The sequence below is a fragment of the Sceloporus undulatus genome, chromosome 6 (assembly GCF_019175285.1).
Source record: "Sceloporus undulatus isolate JIND9_A2432 ecotype Alabama chromosome 6, SceUnd_v1.1, whole genome shotgun sequence".
Taxonomy (NCBI): domain Eukaryota; kingdom Metazoa; phylum Chordata; class Lepidosauria; order Squamata; family Phrynosomatidae; genus Sceloporus; species Sceloporus undulatus.
The window spans coordinates 101,346,249-101,366,980 of record NC_056527.1 but is presented as its reverse complement, the minus strand read 5'-3'; the positions used below and the strand labels follow the sequence as shown (position 1 = coordinate 101,366,980).

At 41.8% G+C, this 20,732-nt stretch overlaps 2 protein-coding genes across 7 annotated transcripts in view; both read right to left on the bottom strand.

Moving 5' to 3' along the window:
- Window positions 1–20,732, bottom strand: part of LOC121935751 (zinc finger and SCAN domain-containing protein 23-like) — a 482,958-nt gene that overhangs the window by 112,569 nt on the left and 349,657 nt on the right. The window lies entirely within an intron of this gene.
- Window positions 1,838–20,606, bottom strand: LOC121935748 (zinc finger protein 260-like). 5 transcript variants are annotated; one of them, XM_042477589.1, is made up of 6 exons: window positions 14,368–14,525; window positions 12,135–12,323; window positions 11,877–11,962; window positions 9,004–9,982; window positions 6,527–6,644; window positions 1,838–5,202 (listed from the first exon to the last, which is right to left on the bottom strand). In XM_042477589.1, exons 4-6 carry the CDS (start codon window positions 9,694–9,696, stop codon window positions 4,244–4,246), a joined length of 1,770 nt encoding a protein of 589 aa, XP_042333523.1. In that variant the 5' UTR covers window positions 9,697–9,982; window positions 11,877–11,962; window positions 12,135–12,323; window positions 14,368–14,525; the 3' UTR covers window positions 1,838–4,243. The 5 variants fall into 5 exon arrangements, with proteins under 5 accessions (XP_042333523.1, XP_042333524.1, XP_042333522.1 ...); XM_042477590.1 differs by lacking the exon at window positions 14,368–14,525 and adding an exon at window positions 20,487–20,606 and having other exon boundaries at window positions 11,877–12,323; XM_042477588.1 differs by having other exon boundaries at window positions 9,004–9,979; window positions 11,877–12,323.

Sequence of the window (20,732 nt, the reverse complement as noted above, 5' to 3'; positions counted from 1 at the left end):
GTCTCTCAATGGAATCTAACACATCCTAACAGCCCGTCACTCTCAAGGAATTTGTCCATATTGGTAAATCTAGAGTTTCTCTTTCTAGCATTTGCTAAACATTTAGTGATCTTTTAAAGAGTGTAAGTTCATTTGCTTTAGGCAAATTCAACAACAGAACAATACACAGATTAACATGAAAATCACCTCCTCTCTACCAATAGTGTGTGTGTGTCTGTCTCTTCCATTCCAGCATTCTCTGAAGATGCCAGCCACAGCTGTGTCTGGTTACATTGGAATAAGTTCCTTGAACTCTTACTTCTTAGGAAGCCATTCACCTTTTAAGTATTTTTACAGTCCTTTTGAAATTTTGTTTCGCTAGTTACTTTAGCTTATTTTAAATCTCAGCACGCCCAAATCCATACACACTGCAGCTCAGTGAAGATGCTAAAGAAGTAAACAGGAACTCCAACCAAATAACACTGATTTATTTTTATTTTGCAAAACAACTTGAAAAACTGCCAATGTTTAAGTCAGAGGTCCAAATAATATCCTTGGCATGTCAGATTTTAAAAGTTTGAAGGCTCAAAATAACTCTTAACATAAAGCAACAGGAAGCTCTTCGTTTCTGAAATACTGAGCAGTAACGTCCTAGATGGTGTAACATATCCAAGTAATATCTGACCCAGAAATATTTGTACACATAGTTGCATTACATACGTGTGCACAATTTTGGCAGAGGTGCATATGTGCCAGAGCAGCATGTGCAGAGTAGGAGATACATTCAGAGCCAGAGGCCCTGGTTTAGTAGATTTTCCCTTCTGCCATTCTAAGTCACTTTCCAAATTTTCCTATTGTTCTTTTTAAAATTGCAAATTTCACACAACAGTCAGGAGACTGACAAATCCATTGTTGAACATTCAGGTCTACTGCTGTTAATACAAGGAAGCCCATGATGGAAACTCATGAAACATATGTACATGTGAGACTTCTGAACAATCTCTTAGGCTTTGCCTTCAGTAACTTTTCACTCCTTCTCTTCTTTTGAAATATGTTTGTTTTTAAGTGATGAATGTTGCATGCACATATTGTGCTTTATGAATCACTGGGCATAAGCCATTTGCTCAATCCACCTACATTTGCCCACAGGTAAATAAACTGCTATGTGTTGATCTCCCTGGATTTGCAAAAGGACATGGTAGGGAGAGGGTTAGTTGTGGAGTCTGCAGTGATCTTGTCCCACAAGCATACAGCCACAGAATGGTCACCTCTGATAATAGCAAACAGCAGGAGATAAAGAAAGAAGGTACCTGTGGTATTCACTGATTTCCAGAAAGGACAGTGTTAATCCGATTTATGGCCTAAAGAATTTGCTCACCTACAGCCTTTCATGTGTGACCATACCTGAATGTTAAGCTATGAAAAGCAACTTCCACATTGCTTCTTTTACTGGCATGCAAGTGACCAAGACTCACCTTTATCCCATAGTCATAATTATTCACCCACTTACCTTGGAGTAAGATCCTTAGAATTCAACAGAGTGGTATGTATACCTGTGTGTGGTATGATTTGTTTCTGACTTATAGTGACCCTAAGGTGATCCCATCAAGGGATTTTCTTGTCAAAATTTGTTCAGAGGTGATTTGCCATTGTCTTGCCCTGAGGCAGAGAACATGTGATATACCCAAAGTCACCCAGTGGGTTTCATGGTCTAGCTGGAATCGGACTCTGATCTCCAGATTCATTTGTCCAATGCTCAGACCACTGCACCACAGTAGCTCTCTATCCTCCAATATTTCAAATATGAAAATTGAGACACATGTCACCAAGCAACATCAGTTTGGCCAAGATGGCAAAAGTTATTAATGAGGAAGAACACAAGCTAGGAGAAGTCGCAGCTGTTTGCTTTTGAGCTGACTGGGAAGGGCAAGATGCTATCCTCTCCTCTCCCACCTGCTGAGTTGAGAGCAAACTACCTTTTGCACCTTGAACACAGTTTGCAGTGATTGGGGTAAGCTGAGAATGAAGGGAGAAAGAGGAGAGAGAAACTGGGACATTTTAAAGCATCTGAAAAAATGGGATGACAGAGGATTAAGAAGGACTGTCCCTTCCAAATTGGGACAGCTGGCATAAAATGTATCAGATGGCATTATAAAGTTTAAGATCCATTATTTTTCAAACGAAGGATAATCTCTCTACTTTCTTAACCAAAACAATACACTGTCATACAGTAATGTAATCTAGACAACGCTGGCTAGACATTCAGGAAACAGTAGTTTAAAAGCATAACATTTCCAAATTTAAGAATTACACTGAAACCCAACATTTTAGGCCCATGAAAGACCTTTTTTTAACAACAGGAAGTCACTTCCTGTTAAGTTCCTGTTTCAAAAAAGACCTCTTCTGTCCCTAAATTGGTCTGGGTGGGGCCTGATAACATAGTTGAAATGCCCTCAATATTTTACAGAGCAAAAAATATTTTGCATTTTTTTACAATGTAAATAAGCTTTTTGACCCCAAAGGGGCTCTAAGGACTGCATGTGCCCACAGACCACTTTCCCCACCCTTGGAGTTGACCATCTTGGAGCCCATGCTGCAAGCCATGCATTTCTGAGTGCATTTCATCCAGTCTGCCCTTTCTCAGGTTTTACTGATCCAGCCATTCAACTATAGTTGGGCACACCTGGAGTTGAATGGACTTTTTGGAAGGCAGTGGAATCTGGTTCACTGGAGGTTTTTAAAAAGAGGTTGGTCAACCACTTTACCAAGTACACTTTAGCTGAGGATTCCTGCACTGGTAGATGATCATTGTACAGCCCTTCCAACTCTATGGTGGAAATATGTATTTAGGGTTCCCAGAGTGGAAACTGGAAACAGCTCCCATACTATTAATGGTCATGCAGAAGGAATTTCAGCAGGTGTTTCTTGTTCGCTGGTTGCATGACAAGTGTCTGCTGAAATTCCTTCTTCTATACAACCATTTAATGCTCACAAATTTTTTCACTCTGGCAACTCTTATCATGGTGAAAAATATCACAGTTCTCTCCTGCCCTAACACAAATATAAGTAGTAGTTCTTGTGGTTTGACTCTCATGGGCTATACTCCAGCTAACACTTCAAGAGGATGGATTGACAGTTATTGGGGCAAATCTGCAGAAACTTGTTTCCCCCACCCCAAACCTAGAAATCATTCTTCATCACTTACATAGCACTTTTAATTTACAAATTGCCATAAATCTTCATGTAGCCTATCCTTGTTAACAACTCTTTGAGGTAGACCCCAGCTTCCCCTCTTACTGATGGGGAGTATAATTTGTCCCCGGCCACACACTGAGTGGACATTTGAACCTGTTTTAATCTATATTTGAGTGGACACTTGAATCTAGAAATTCACTTACCACACTGGCTCAGGGATTTATTATGGACCATGTTTACAAGGAGCATTCCTACTGGCCTGGATATTAACCTTCACCTTGATAACCTATAAATGTGATAGATAAATGTGACCAATTGTGGAAGGTGCAGTTTAAATGACAGAAATATGTGCAAACCCTTTCATGGTTTTACATCCTTTTCCTCCCAGAATTTCTCCACAGGGTTCAAAAGGATCAGGTAGTGCTAGCCATCTAGTTTTTGTTCCCCAAACCCAGCAAATCACATTTTATGCTACCTCTGGACAAAAAACGTTCTGTACTCTCCTTGATTCTGAATATGACCAGTTAAAACCTGGAAGGAACCCTTGTGGATAGGCCCTTGAAAACAAACTGAGAAGAGAAGCATGATGGCACAGATCAGCCCAAACGGCTTCAGTTTTCAGTGGCATACTATGCTTCAGCATTGTCCCAGTATTCCAATCCATCTGGTGGAGTCAATTTCCTATTTGCCTAATCCATAGAGCAACAACTTCCTTGTAAGAGGAGTCTTGTTGCCTCTCGTGCTGGAAATGGGAAAAAAGAAACCCATCAAGGCTTGAATCCCCCCCCCCAGTCTTTCAGGGTGAAGCAATTTTTCCCACATGCCTCATGAGCAGCAAAGTCTCTGGGGGTAAGGAAGAGGTTGTTATTCCCAGTTTCCATTACATCCTGAGCTAAATCATCCTGGAAAAAGGTTCTTGTGGCTGACCAGTGTGAGAGAAGGGATCTATCAAGGGAACAAAATGAAACTTCTTCACCTCCTCTAGAGAGATCCTTCCTTAGTTAGGGTATGATAGATCAGGAGCTGGGAAGACAAGGCAAGGCTGATTCCTTCTAGGTGCACAATCTTTCTACTTCTCTTCCTTCTCTGGAATGTCTCCCTCCTCTTCTGTCTCTTTTTTGACTCTCAGTTCACTATCTGTCTGTGACTCTAAGGGTGCCACAGGCTTACTTTTTTCAGTTGCTTTTTCTTTCATGTGGATTCTCTGATGTGTCACCAAAGCACTCTTCTGCCTGAATCTTCGGCCACACTCAAGGCACCGATATGGCCGCTCCCCAGTGTGTATTCTCCGATGTATGAGAAGATCCGAGAACCTGGTGAATCTTCTCTCACACTCATCACAGGGAAATGGCTTCTCCCCTGTGTGGATTTTCTGGTGCCTGGTGAGGTCTGATGGGTAGCTGAACCTTCTGCCACACACACCACAGCAAAAGGGTTTCTCTCCAGAGTGGGTCCGCTGGTGCGAAATCAGGTTGGAGCGCTGAATGAATCGCTTCCCACATTCAGCGCAGGAAAACGGCTTCTCCCCTGTATGGATCCGCTTGTGTATTTTAAGGGTGGAAGAGGAAACAAACCTCTTTCCACATTCCAGGCAGATGTAGGGTTTCTGACCTGTGTGGATTCGTTCATGCACTTTGAGTGCCGACTGGTGGCTGAAACACTGCTGGCAATGAGAACAGCGATAAGGCTGCTCTCCTGAGTGGACTCTCTGGTGACTAACCAGTGAGGCTCGCTGGGCAAATGATGCCCCACACTCAGTACATGTGTGTGGTTTTTCCCCCGTGTGAATTCTCTGATGTCTCGTCAAGTGGGATAACTGACTGAAGCGTGTTCCACACTCCATACAGCGAAAGGGCTTGGCACCCGTGTGAATGTTTTCATGTTTAGCCAGGTCAGAGGGACGTGCAAAGCATTTCCCACAGTCAATACAGACATGGGGTTTCTCTTTCTTTGTAGTCACGCCTGGAGTAATCCCCTCTTCCTTGGCTCCTGAAGGCTGAAGTGGTGCACGGTTTGTGACTTTGGCACCTGTTCGATGGGGGAGAAGAAATAATATGAAAAAACTGTGTTACCAGTATTAACAGTCCAATTCATTCTGCTTATGATTAAGACTGTCTTGCAAATTCTGAAATAATGGGGAAGAAATACAGAATGTGGCAAGAGAGCAGATATGAGATTCCAATTTCTTGAAACTCAGCATGCTATTTTTAAAGCAAGTTTCTGGTCTTATGCCTATGAAGGCATGCTTGAAAATAGGTGAGCAATAATGTTTTTTCAGTCTCTCCAAGGAAAATTGCTGAAACAGATTTCTAGTGGTTCCAAAGCCAGGTTTCAGTTTCCTGAATAGATTACTGTACTGCCTAAACCAAGGAGGCATCAAAATAAACAATAAAGTAACCAAAGAATTTATTTATTCCTTTTCTTTGACATAAGGGCACCCTGGTTTATGGCACTCTCCTAGAATTAACAGAATCACAGAACTGTAAGAAACTGAGGCTGCATCCGCCATTCCACAGCATTGAGCCATGGCAGTTAAAGTGGTGTCAAAATGGATTATTTCTGCAGTGTGGATGCAGCCCAAGAAAAACCATATAAAATCAATCTTCTCATTCCTGTTACCATCAACCAAGGTAAACCATACTACAGGATATTGCAAGAAGAGAATTTGCACCTTTTCCTTGTGTGCCATTTCTGATTTATGGCACCTGTAAGGTGAACCTAGCACAGGTTTTTGGCAGAATTTGTTCAGAGGCAGTTTGCCCTTGCCTTCTGAACTGAGAGAGTTACTTGCCCAAGGTCACCAAATGGGTGTCCATGGCTCAGCGGGGATTCAAATCCAGGTCTCCCAGTGTCCTAGTCCAAAACTCTAACCTCTACATCATGCTTGCTTCAGTGCCTAGAAGAACCTTAATGAGCAAGACAAATACTCAGAATTCTTGTATCAACAACAAAAAAGCCAATCTGCGTGCTGCAGAAATTCTTCTGAGATGAACCCAAACCCATCTACTTTGTTAATAATATGTTTATCCTTTGGGAAAATACCATGCCATTCAGTCCTTATAATTAGCTATAACCATCCCCGTGCCCTAAGAAGAGAGCTGAGGGTGAAACATTTCCATTTATAAACTGACTGGGGCTCTTTGCACATGGTATTTGACACATCTCCACAGAATGCATTGTGAAAGTTTTTGTTACCCTTAAAGTGCCCCAGGAGACTCAATCCATTTTTGTTAGGATAAAATCTGCACTTTTAAAATTTAGCACTTTGCTATCTCTTCCTTGTCTTATTTTTGACCTCATCCACTTCTTTTATTGAACATGGTTGCAACGTGTTCCCATAAGCCACACTTACCTGGCAAGATGGCCTTCCCATTATCCTGCTGCCTGGTCTCCTTCGCTGAAGGTCTCTGTCTGGCATCTCTCTGGCTTTCAGAGAGATTTACAGCTGTCTCCTGGAATGAGTCAGAGTCCTGAAATAATATTGGAAACCAGCAGTGAAGCCCTTCCCTTCCAAAGAAAAGTATTTTTAAAAAATCATGCAATGCCATTGGCTAAAACAGAGGATAGAAAGGCTGCAGACCAACAGGCATGAACTAGAACATCTATCAGTATATAGAAAACTTTAGTCCCCTTTAATAAAGATGTGATGAAAGAAGCAGAACCAAATCTACTGGCTTCAAGGTCCTTGTACCTTGCCCCAATGTCTGTTTATGTGACCAAATATATGAAAGCATGCACAGATCACTTATAAATAATAATAATAAATAAATTTTTTATTTTTATACCGCCCTTCCATAGATCAGGGCGGTTGACAGCAAAATATCAAACAAAAATATTATGGATCTCAGCTCCCAGGCACATGGACAGTCAAACCACATACAACCATGTGCATGTTAAAGGCAGATATACATGAGCAGGTATTTGGGGGACAGCCAGTGGGCATCTAGATGTCTGAGGTTGACACTGACATTATCCTAGATTCTTGACACATTATTTTAACACATTCCATGTACGGGGATTTGTTCTGCAGGAACATATGGAGGCTACAGACATCTGGGAGATCTGAAATACTCTTCACAATAACCCAGCAGAGAAAGAAAAGTATATAAGAATTGTGCATTACATTTAGAGAATCACACTATGTCTAAGAGTGGGGAGGCTACCAAGCATTCAGGGACACAAGAAGCAGTCCAAAAAATACTGTACCACTGTAATACATGCTGTATAGCAGTGGCCCCCAAACTTGCTGACTGAACAGAGACTGAGAAGCCTCTCACCTGTGCCAGGCTTGTGACAAAGGCCAGCATAGGCAAGAGGCTTCTCTGTCGCTGTTTGACCGGTTGCAGTGTTACTGCTCCCTTTGCACCTGGTCATCCTGGGAGCAGCAACTGAGCAGCATGTTTTCCCCACAGAGCTTTAAGTCCCCCCTCCCAACATTATTTCTTCTGTTACCTCTTAGCTTGTCTGATGAAAGAAAGCAGGAGCAGCAGTGCCATTCAAACCTGCCAACCAAGTCCTGGCAAAGCTCTAAAAGCATGGTGTGAAATTTGAAAGTTCCTTTTTGCCGCCGCTTCTCAACCACTGCCATGTGCTCTAACTACTTGCTCCAGTCAGTCAAAATGGCACTGCGATGCAGCTAAGGGAGTGAGCTCACACAGGCAGACAAAGAATGGGAGACACAAACACACAAAGCAATCAGCGAGACTGCATTGTAGTTTTAAGGGACCCTGAAAAGGAGTTTCATGCAACCCTCATCCACACCATGATCTTAAAGCTGCTGACTCTCTTTGTCTTTCTTGAATACCAATACTTTGACTGAAGGCCTCCCTGCCACCCCCTTGCCCATTACTACCCCTGGCTTTTCCCACCCCCCGGGGGGCATACTACCCACTTTAGGAATCACTGCTGTACAATATATACATGCCCACGTACACACCACACACACACACACAGTAATGTACCAAGTAGCACATAGTTGCCTGAAGCTGCTTTGGGTTATAATCTGAACTTTAAAGGAGCTATCTAAAGTATGGGACATATTCTTGGGATAGGGCCCAGTAAATTGAATCTCCTTTGAAAACTGAAGAAAATCCAATACTGATTCATATCTCACTGACAGGGAAGCCACCAAAAGCCACTTCAGCCCACAGGTGAGCAGTTATGTATCTTAATAGTCCTCCATAAAAAAAAACAGCAATAACCTCCCAGCACATAAAAAAATAAATGTCAAGGGGGAAATGCTCTAGCTCAACCCCAGGGAACATTCAGGCACAAAATTCTCTACCTTCTTTCTGAAGGACTCAAATCTAGGAAGAATCTTGCCACATGATGCAGTGTTGGCTTTGGCTAATGAGTGGGATAAAATGTTTTAAATAAATAAATTCCATGCATCTTAAAGTCTCAGGGGTATTCAGTCCCCCGTCCCCCTCTGTGTAACTCATTGTCCTTTCCCAGGGTGCACCTACACTGTAGAAATAATATAGTTTGATGCTACTTTAAGTGCTTTGAATCCATCTTATGGAACCCTGGGATCTGTAATTTTACAAGGTCCTTCACCTTCTCTATCAAAGAGTGCTGGTGCCTCATAAAACTATAAATCCCAGGATTCTGTAGGATGCAGCCATGGCAGTTAAAGTAGTGTCAAACGGCATTACTTCCATAGTGTAGATACATCCTCCAGAGATGGTGAAAAGCAACTTAAAATTATCCAAAGAAAACATATGAACAAACATATGTTGCTGGCAAACAGAATTTGAATTTGGGCTCTATTTTATTTGCTCTCGTTCAGCAGACAAGGTTGCCAGTCCTGTTTGTCCCTTACTCCCTCACCTGTGGTCCACTTTGCAAGCTCTCCTGCTGCCTGAGAAGGAAACCTTCGGCCAAGGCTACTGCCTGGGCGCAGGTCTCAGGGCCACGTTCTCGGACTCTGTGTTGGATTTCCTTGGGCAGGATTGTCAAAAATTGCTCCAGTATCAGCAGCTCCAGGATCTGCTCTTTAGTCCGACTCTCCGGCTCCAGCCAGCAATGGCAGAGCTCACGTAACCGGCTGCAAACCTCACGAGGTCCTTCGGCCTCCTGGTAACGGAACTGGCGGAAGCGTTGGCGTTGTGTCTCAGCACTGCTTGCGTTGGCTCGCAGGGTGGTGGTTTTGGCCTTTCCAGGGTCCCCTTTGTCCCTGGCATTCAAGCTAATTAAGGCCTGTTGGGCTTCTGCACTAAAAGTAGGTATGAGATGGCTGATCCCTTCTCTAGACCACTGGCAGGCACCAACCACACGATCAAACATTGGCAGGTCATCGCATGAAGTCACATCTGGCAGCTGGGAAGTCTCACGTCTCGAGATGGAATACTGAGCTGTTTTCAAGTACTCTTGCCACTGGGCTTCTAAATGGTGGGGTATCCCCTCTTGTCGTGGTGCTGTCCATTGGGACAGGTTCTGAGCGGTTCCAGACTGGACTGGAAAACTATCCCTCCTTGATCCCTCTGAGCCTGACTCAGATCCTGTTTCGACTTGTTCTGCCATTTCCACAAGATGTTACACTTACTTTGTGACCGCGTGAGAAAGTCCACATTTGCCACCTTGTCTTCTTCAGGTTGTTCCTCTCCCAAAGAAAAAGCTCATACTTCCTCCCTAAAAATCCATTATTTTGCTCCTCAAAATAGGTCAAAGGAAAATCTAGTTTCGGCCCCACACTGTGGACTGAGTGAAAAGACCCCCCTGGGAGCCCAGATATTCCAGGTTATTAAGGGAAATCACTTGAACCATCCTGAAGCCAACATATGTCCTATCCATGGAACAGTGGTTTCTTCTTGAGAGAAAACAGGAGAGAAAAAGGAAATTAATGAATGCCCAAGTAAGATCTTAACAATGTAAAAGCAGTGATTTGGAAGTAATCAAATGGTTGGCACAGTGACTCCATTTAAACCTAATCACAAACAATGGTTTAGCAGGATGCAAACAAGTCTAACACCCAACAAGGCTCATCAGTGTCTCCTCTCCTCTTTTAGGATGGTTACAAAGAGAGCAGAAGCTTTTGCTGTATTTTACCCTTGTGTCCAAACCAACTGTGGTTAATCTTAAGTAAGATTCATAAACTATGGTTTGAAAGTGGCCTGTTTCAAACAAACCACAGTTAATATTGACAACAATCTAGTTAACACAACAAACTACAACATGAAGGGAATACTTCTGAATTCTTCCTCATGTCATCATCAGAGGGATAGGAGGCAGGGGCATCACTAGCGGGATTTGGGCCACACCAAGTGACACCCTAATGGAGGTGACACCACTGCTTCCTGAACATTTGCTTTTTGGCAGAAAGGAGCTGTGGTATTTGCCTGTGCTCCTTTAAAATGCTGAAGAGATGGTGTGAGTGGAGCGAGCCTCAGTGGGACTATGGTATGTACAGTAGTCCCTCCACATTTGCTGGGGTTTGAGGTGAAAATACACTATTCTTTTTACTTGAGAGGACATCTCTTTAGGAATTTCCAGGTCCTACAGTGCAACTCTACAGTCAGCATCTGCCAGAAGTTGATCATGGCATCATGCTAGAGGATTTCCTAATGCCTAGAAATGTGTTTTCTCTAGAAATTTCTAGGTTCTCCAGCACAACTCTATGGTCAACCTCTGGTAGAGTTGTGCTGGAGGACCTAGAGATAACTAGAGATAATATCCTAATCAAAACCACAAATAATCAAATCCATAAAAGTCAAAACCACAAATGTGGGGGGCCAACTGTACATGCAGATCCATTTAGGCTTGTGTATGATATTGTGATTTAAAGATATAATTTTAATTTTGCTTGTTGTTTTGGTCAGAACTATTACCATTATATTCAGTGATATAAGGGAATTACGATTTATGAGTAACATTAGTACAAAAAATGACTAAGGATTCTTTATGGTGTGGTATGGGAGAAGGTCAATGTCAGGGTGACACCATAAGTTACCAACCCTAGTGGCACCACTGATAGGAAGAAACATATAAGGGGAAGGCTAGACATATTCCTATTACCATAAACCTTGCTTAATTATGATTTCTGGATGCAGCCAACAGCTCCACCTACACATAGCAACATAAAGCACGGAAAATTGAACAGAACTGTATGATTTTTCATCCTTTAAAACAAAACTTTTAGTTTAGGTGGGGAAAAAACGAAAATGTACTGATAAGTGAAGGAAACAGAAGTTTAACTATATATGATTCCTCACTTTTTAAAGCAAAACTTTTAGTCTAAGTGGAAAAAAATGAAAGCGTACTAATAATTTCACTCAAAATGAAGAAAACAGAAGTTTAGCTGTATAAACAGCATGAACATAATGTATTCAGTACTCTAGGTGGTTGACAACATATTTAAAACAATACAAAAGCATGAATGAAAATATAAATATAAGATGATTTAAAAACAATCATGCAGTTCATACTGTGGAAACATTAAAAATAATAAAATTTATTAAAAGACTATATTCAAACCTGAAAAAGAGAGATGCTCCCAAGAACCCTGCGGGACCATCTCTCATGCCCCTCCTAGACAACCTTTTCCCCAAAGCACCAATTTACATGAAGCATCCAATTTAGGAAACATATTGCAATTGCAATTTAATCGAGTTGTAAATGCAGATGTGAGACTGCCAGTAAAATATTAAATTGTGCTACAAGGTGGGCAACTGAAAACAGGAAGGTGTGGACACAACTGGACATACCAGAGATGTTTCCCGTTAGCCCTTCTTTCCTCCCTCTGCCAGCCATATTTGGAAGCCTTGGTTTCCAATAAAGAGAAAGAGAACCTCTTTGGAAAGAAAACAGAGATGTTGTTGTGCAGAGTCCAGAGAGGGATAAGCCAAGCCCTTAATCGGCTCAAGAGTTAAACACATTCTGCAGAGAATCAGCATTGGCTGTGCTCGTTTGCCCTGCCCCCATAGGCATCAACACACTGGGGGTCTCTTAATCCCCCAACCCACCTCCTAAATCCTCCGATGCAGACAGAAGGGAAAGCCAAAGAGGAGTCCGATTGGAGATGAGATTTTCCTCCATGCTATCCAGGGCTAGGAGTTGCTTCTTCAACGTCTGCTTCACTATCTCACGTCATTTGGCACGCGGGTATAAGGCAGACGGCATCCAAGGACCAAAAATCAAGGTGGAATGAAAATCTGCCAAACAGATACAAAATAAATACATTAATTTTAAAGAGAGAGAGAGCTCTGCAGGAATGCTGTGTCGTCCTTATTTATACTATTGTTGTTGTATGCCTTCAAGTCATTTCTGACATATGGCAACCTTACTAGCAAACCTGATTAAAATCCAGGCCATTGCCTGAACCCACGTTCAAGAGCGTGGAGTAAAACATTTCCTTCACCCATAAATACACATTGGAAAGATGGCAAAATTCCAGCCCTTTTCATCCCTCTTTAATCACCCTTCCTTGTAACTGTTAGTCAGCCATGCCTCTTCTCACAAGAAACCCAGGAGTCCTGGCTCCAAGCCTCCCATAATCCACCTTCCAATCTCCCATCTGTTCTCAGTCTAGAAGATAATCCAGGAATCTTTTGCCTCAATGCCATCATCCATCCTTCCTAAGAAATCACAAGAAACACCCTTGTTCATCCTACTCATCCCTTCCTCCCAATAACCCCCATTCTAAGAGGATCTCTGAAATCTCGCCAAAGATCACCTCTGCCAAACTGGAAACCTGATTTTGTATTTTGCTACTGCAAGTATGAAAGCCAGTGTGGCACAGTGGTTTGGACATTGGACTAGGACTTTGGAGATCAGTTTTCGAATCCTGGCTTGGTCAAGTAAACCCACTGCTTGGGCAAGTCATGCTCTCTCAGCCTCAGAGGATGGCAATGGCATATCTCCTTTGAACAAATCTTGCCAAGAAAATCCCATGATAGGTTCGTTTTAGGGTCACCATAAGTCTGAAATGACATGAAGGAACGCAGCAGCAACAATAACAAATTTAGGACAGGGAACACAGCTGGAAATGGGAGGCAGAAAGGTAATGTGACTTTTGGATTCAAAAGTAGCCTTACAGTCCCCAAGTCAATACATCAGCATTGCTCAAAGCATTGCTGGTCCCTGGGCCAGTAGTTGCCAGTTTCCAGAAAAGAAAGACAAAGCTGTAACCAATGGTTTTTGCGCCAGTCCCTGGTATACTGGAAAACTGTAATTGCCAATCCTACACATCAGTGCTGCTGAGAAGCACTGCAACAGATCACACGTTTAGCTTAAGAAAATGTAAGATTAGGGACGGTCTCCCGGAGGTGAGTCAGAAAAGGAAGAATACCCAACATAAGGGAACATGAGTCTTAGATCAGGTAAAACCTGGAGCTCAAAATGCCTATTTTTGCCATCAAGCTGGTTGGCTGCCACTTCTGTGTCAAGTGTATCTGAGGAAGGGGACTGTCATCCCTGAAAGCTTCACGATGAAGTAGATGGGTTTGTTTTAAACATGTCACAAAATGCCTTCCCGAAACAGACTCTTTGAAAAAGTGCTACCTCACAGGATCGTTGTGAGCATCAGCGAGGCACTTAGGCCCACAGGTACTGGCCTGGGCTGCCTGAAGGAAGCGTGGGCCATCTTAAAATGAACCAACATTATAGGACATCTGATGCATACCATTTTTCCTCTGATGAGTGGAGTAAATATCTACGGTACCTACCTACCTATGCACCTACCTACTTTATCTACCTGCCTACTTACCCTATCTATCTGTCTATTCTACTTACCTGCCTATCTACTCTATCTATCTATCTATCTATCTATCTATCTATCTATCTATCTATCTCCCTCCCTCCCTCCCTCCCTCCCTTATTTTTCTATCTGTCTACTCACTTTCTCTCCCTCCCTATCTTACCTACTCTATCCATGTACCTACCTACTTTATCTATCTGCCTACTTACCCTATCTATTTTTCCTATCTGTTTACTCTACCTCCCTCTCTATCTGTCTCACCTACTCTACTTACATACCTACCTACCTGATCTTCCTACTTTATCTAGTTTTCTGTCTACTCTCCCTCCCTCCCCTATCTACCTGCCTACTGATCCTATCTCGTTTTTTATCTCCCTCCCTCCCTATCTGTTTTACCTAATCCATCTACCTACCTACTCTATTTTTCTATCTGTCTACTCTCCCTCCCTCCCTGTCTTACCTACTCTATCTACCTGCCTCCCTCTCCCCTGTCTCCTTACCTCCTCTCATCTGTCTGGCTTTTGCTTTGCCTTCCCAAGAGGAGGAGCCTCCTCCAGATGTTGGCCTCCTCCTCCTCCAGCTGTGTTCCTGCCTCCTTCCCTCCCTCCCTTCTCCTCCTCCTTCCTTCCAGCTGCTTAAAATTCAAACCCCAACTTTGGATCCCGGGAAGAGGAGGAGCAGGAAGGTGTCCGGGGCTTATAGGGATCCCCTCTGCTTCTTCCTGAGCCTCTCTAGGGCTGAGCCAGGATGGATGCTCGCCTTAACCCTTGGCGGCTCTGGCTCCGGCCAAAGGCAAGGCAAGCTGCCTGGGCAGCCCCAGCCCCACTCTCTCAGCCCCAAGGGATCCCAACACAAAGAAATCCCAGGACTTACTCTCCTTAGGGTCGCCATAAATTGGGAAGAACATGAAGGCACCCAACAACAGCAGAATTAACTTAGAAGGACATCATCATCATCATCATCATCATCATCATCAATCATTATTGCTGGAGAGCCAACATAGGCATAGTGTTGGAGTATGACTCTGCATTTGGAAACAACTTGAAGGCACACAACAATAACAGAATTAAATTAGAAAGACAGTATTATTATTATTATTATTATTATTATTATTATTATTATTATTATTGGAGAGCCAGCATGGCACAGTGTTGGATTATGATTCTGGAAAGCAGGGTTTTGGAAACAGCCTGAAGGCACATAACAACAGCAGTATTAAATTAGAAGGACATTATTATTATTATTATTATTATTATCAATCATTATTGGAGTGCCAATGTAGCATAGTGTTGGAGTATGACTCTGGAGACCAGGGTTGTGGAAGCAACTTGAAAGCCCTCAACAACAACAACAGAATTAAATTAGAAAGACATTATTATTATTATTATTATTATTATATCATTACTGGAGAGTCAAGGTGGCATAGTGTTGGAGCATGATTCTGGGGTTTGATTCCCAGCTTGGCCATGAAACCTAATGGGTAAACCTTGGGCAAGTCACAGACTCTCAGCCTCAGAGGATGGCAATTGTAAACCTCTGAACAAATCTTGCCAAGAAAACTCCATGATAGGATTGCCAGAAGTTGGAAAGAACTTGAAAGCACACAACAATAACAGTACTAAATTAGAAGGGTATTATTATTATTATTATTATTATTATTGGAAAGACAGCATGGCATAGTAGTTTAAGTGGTGGTCTACGACTCTGGAGACCAGGGCTTGATTCTGGGAGTTGGAGTTTGTTGTGAGCCCGGAGCGGAGCTCCGCTCTAGGCTCCACAACAAACTCCATCTCCCAGAATTCCATAGCCTTGATCCAGGGCAGTTAAAGCAGTGCCAAACTGAGTTATTTCTCCAATGCGGATGCAGCCTCAGTGAAATTCATGGTTGTGCATGGACCAGAACCTAGATATCTAACGCTCTAACCACTATATAGATTGACTATCCCTTATCCAGAATTTCAAAATACAAATATTTCAAAAACTAAAACCTTTTTTGTGTGTGGCTGAGACAGTGACACCTTTGCTTTCTGATGGTTTGATGTGGATATACTTTGTTTCATGCACAAGGTTATTTTTAAATATTGTATAAAATTGCCTTCGGGCTATGTGTATAAGGTATACATATATGTATGTATTTTGTGTTTAGACTCAACTCCCATCTCCAAGATATTTTATTGTGCACATACAATAGGCCCTTGGTATCTGCTGGATTTGGTGCCAGGACCTCCAGATGGATACCAAAATCCAGGGATGCTCAGTCCCTTTAGATACAGTGGTGGTAAAATGGTGTCTAGTCTTAACAAAAAATAGCAAAATCAAAGTTTGCTTTTTGGATTTAAAAAAAATATTTTCAAGCCATGGATGGCTGAATCCGTGGATGCAGAATCCACGGAGGGAAAACTGTAGATGCAAATACACACATTCCAAAATCCAAAATAAAAACCCCAAACACTTCTGGTCCCAAAAGCATTTCAGATAAGGGAGACTACATTGGCTCTTTAATATTCTGAATATCCTGACAATCAATGGTTTAGCAAAATGGTGTCCCCTTATATAAAATGGCGAAATCAAGGTTTGCTTTTTGGAATTTGTATATATTTTAAAATATGTTCAAGCCATGGATGCTTGAATCTTGGATAAGGAGGGCCAACTATACATGAAAGATCTAGAACTGAACATAGTATATCAAGTGTGGCTTTTCCCTGAAAGGTAGCTCACAATTCACCACAACCCTGTTAGGCTGCTCAGTCCGGTTGCCATTTTACAGGGAGCTGTGTGCAAGGCCATACAAGAGGAAGGTGTGAGACTCACTCAGATTCTTTTGCTTGTTTGTACTGTATATTCAAATAATTGTTTTTAGTAAGCACACATAAATGACACAAATACATTTATATAAATATATATCCAAAGCTATAATACAAAACAAAACGAATAATACAAATGCTGTTGCTGTGTGCCTTCAAATCATTTTCAACTTATGGCGATCCAATGACAAACCTATCAGGGGGTTTTCCTGCCAAGTTTCATCAAAGGGGGTTTGCCACTGCATCCGCTGAGGCTGAGAGAGTGTGACTTAGCACTCAAACCATTACTCTATACTGGCAAACAAAACAGGCAATACAAATACTGCACCTAAAACTATTGTTTTCCTCTTCACTTGCTGATGGTTATATCCCTCTTTCTCTTATACTTCCTTAAAGCCATCAATATATTTTCTTAAGAAGCAAGTTCGGTTCATTTAACAAAGCCTAAAATCAATATATCCCCAATACACATTCATAAAAGAAATAAATGGTTCCCAGTCATTCTTAAATTTCATCAAAGTTTTATCCTTCATCAAATGTGTCCATCTCAGCATGTTCAACAATCTTCATCAGCGAGAACCATTAGGCAGAATCAGGAAGCTACCTCCGACAGTAAATTTGGGGTGTCAGAAAAAGGCAACCAATATTCATTTAAAGTTTTGCTGGTGCTAATGGAATTCTCTATCCAAATAACTTGTTTCAGTGTTGTACACACCTGGATGTGGCTGAATTCTTCAGGGTAGGACACAGGGACATTTGCAGCTCTTCTTCAGGCTGCAAAATTTATTGGGCCAGTCCTGGGAATAAGGCCCACTGAAGTTTGAACAACATATCCAGGGGTAGCTGTGCTGGCCATCTAGCAAAGTACAATAACATCCCAAACCCACAAAACTGTGAAACCTTTATTGGAACAACCAAAATACACAAAATACATGTTGGCCACATAACAAAGTACAGCAACATCCAAAATCCACAAAACAGCAATACCTTTATGGAATCAACCCAAAATGCACAAAATGACATATTGTAAGGTTTCGAAGCTTCTGTGGCATGTTGTAAGGTCCTGCAGATCTTCGAAAGCTTGCAACATTATGTGCATTTTGGGTTGACCCCATAAAGGTATCGCTGTTTTGTGAATTTTGGATGTTATTCAATTTTTTTAAATTGTGAACTAGAAACTATGCATTTTAAATGTGGGTTGTTTTAATATGTGTATATCTTATTTGTCCTTTTAACTGACGTGTATTTTCACTGATGTGTTTTAACTAATGCGATGTATTTGTTAATTCTTATTATTCCTTGCCTTGATCCATGGGGAGAGGTGGGTAAGAAATCATCATCACCACCATCATCATCTGAATAAGTTTAGGATTGCACTGCAAGTCTTTCCAGATACGTTCTAGGAGCCAGTTTGTACAATCCTCAAAATCAGCTGGTTATTTGGAAGCCTTCTGGCTTTAAAAAGCAGCAGTGTTGTCCCAAAGCAAAGGATGGTAGGATCTACTTGTCTGAACTGATTCATCCAGGGACTCCTAACAACACTGTCTCTCAGCAAGGAGTTTCTCCCAGGCCAGAGTATGAAGGGTTAAATGGATCCAGCTTTCTGAGTCCTAGTGCCCTCCAGATTTCTCAGAGACAGGGGGAAGGAATATGATAGAGAGCTTCCTCTCTGAGTCAGCTTTGGTTTTCCCAAAAACCAGCCAGCAAAAACAGCAGATCTCCAGGCAGCAGATAACCCCAGGTTGAGCAAAGCAGCAGAGGTGAGTCTGGAGTGGTTACTCAAATATGTAGGGTTGCAGTTTAGGGGATGTATGGGAAACCAACCAGGAGCACATTTAATTGTCTGAAAGAGAAGATGGGTGTTCTCATATGAAGATGGTCCATCATGTTCTATGCAGTGATGTTCATCTTCATTTAGGGAATTTTTAAAAAATCACTCAACATGCAAGACAGGCTCCGCACAAAGGTCTAGCGGGTATTACTTACACTAGGAAGTAATCCTTTGAGAGCTAAGAATGCCATAAAATGTGCTTTGGAGACCCTTTCTCATTCTCTCACACAACAGCCTTAGGAGATAGGTCATACTTGTTCCCATTTTATAGATGGGGACAACTGAGGGCTGTTCATTCCTGCATGTTTGTCATTGGATGGCACTACTGAAGATTGCACAGAATGTGGGCAACAGCCTTCTCAGGGCAGAATATCACAGATTTCTTCCCTAATTTAGCTGGTAGAATATTTTCTGTACAGTTTATCACACGTGAGGAATTTCTCTTAATTTTGAATGCAAAGAAACGGGCCAGAACGCATTCACGTGAATGTTCTACTTTAGCAAATTTACGTGAATGCGAATTGCGTTCGAACTGGCTTCCCATTGCCCGAAAATAGCATGCCATTGCCCGAATTTGCGTCTGGTGGTCTATCACGCAATAACGTTAAACCTCATGATTGCGTTCAGATAGCCATTGGATTATACTTCCAATTTCCCTTGTCTGATAAACTCTGGAGTATTTGACCCAAGCCTATGAACATACACTCAGAAGTAAGCCTCAGTGGGACATACCCGAATTGCAGCATTCATGAATGAATCCACCTTGAAACTGAGAGCTGAGTTATTATATTTCCAAATAACTGTTTACACATGTTAGTGGTCTCCTTTTGGTAGGACAGAAAAGAGCATCAAGAGAGAAGCAGATTGTGTTTGGTTATTTTCATCTATCTGTATTTTGCTGTCATGTTACTCAAGAAAATCAGTGGTACTGGGTGCAGATCTAGAATCCTGAGGATTGATGATGTTTGAAGGCTGTGAAGACTGATAGGAATGCATATTAATCGTGGCAGAAGACATCTCAGGAGAGAGAAGGAAACCTGAATAAAAATTTTATAGTCAGTGGTGGAACCTGAGTGTCCTGCCATTCTTCCACACTGCAGAAATAAAGCAGTTTGACACCACTTTAGCTGTAATGGCTCCAGCCTGTGGAATCCTGGGGTTTGTAGTTTGGTGAGATATTCAGTCTGATCTGTCAGAGAGGTCTGGTGACTTGCCAAGCTACAAATCCCAGGATTCTGTAGGACAGAGTCATGACAATTAAAGTGGCGTCATAAGTGCTTTATTTCTACAGCATGGATACATCTCTGAAAAGTTCTTTATCCCGCAACGCACATTGGACTAGCAGAAACAAAAAAGCTATGTTAATCACATACAAAATGAATAAATTAGATTGACTTGCACCATCTACACAGGTTTCAAAAATCTGTTTTTTTTTTATGTGTCCTGCTTATGAATTAATATTCAAACTGTAAAGCAGTTTTACTACTTTACATCTTCTATTTTTAGTACAGTTGGCCCTCTGTATCCATGGATTCTTTAGCCATAGATTCAACCACCCACGGTTTGAATATATATATATATATATATATATAATAAATTCCAAAAAACAAACCCTGATTTTGACATCTTATGTAAGAGACACCATTAGACTATGCCACTGTATTTAATGCGACTTGAACATCCATGGATTATGGTGTCCATGGGGGATCCTGGACTAAAATCCAAGCAAATACTAAGAGCTCACTGTAGTTTATATTTATTTATTTAATTTCCAACTTGCCTTTCCACTGATATGGGACCCAAGGCAGCTAACAATTTGTGTTAAAACCAAATACAGTTAAAATCTTCTATCGGTTAAGCAGATCTGCCTGATTCTTCTCCCCACTCCACCCCACTTCATAGTCCTTGACTCTCTTTTCTTGATACTACATTGTTCTTTATTGTTCTACCCAAATCCATCTTCCGTTTCCATCAAAATACTGACCTGATTCTTTCACATTTTCCATATTAACTCTTAGCAGCTAGCATGACTACATTCTGTGACATCGTGGTAGGATAGGTTGCATAATTTAGTTTTTAGCTATTACATATACAGTTTCCCCATTCTTTCTCTCTCTTTCTCTTTAGGACTAGACTACAGTAGTGGTTTGAGTGTTGGACTGTGAGTCTGGAGATGAGGGTTCGATTCCCAGCTTTGCCATGAAACCCAGTGGGCAACCTTGGCCAAGTC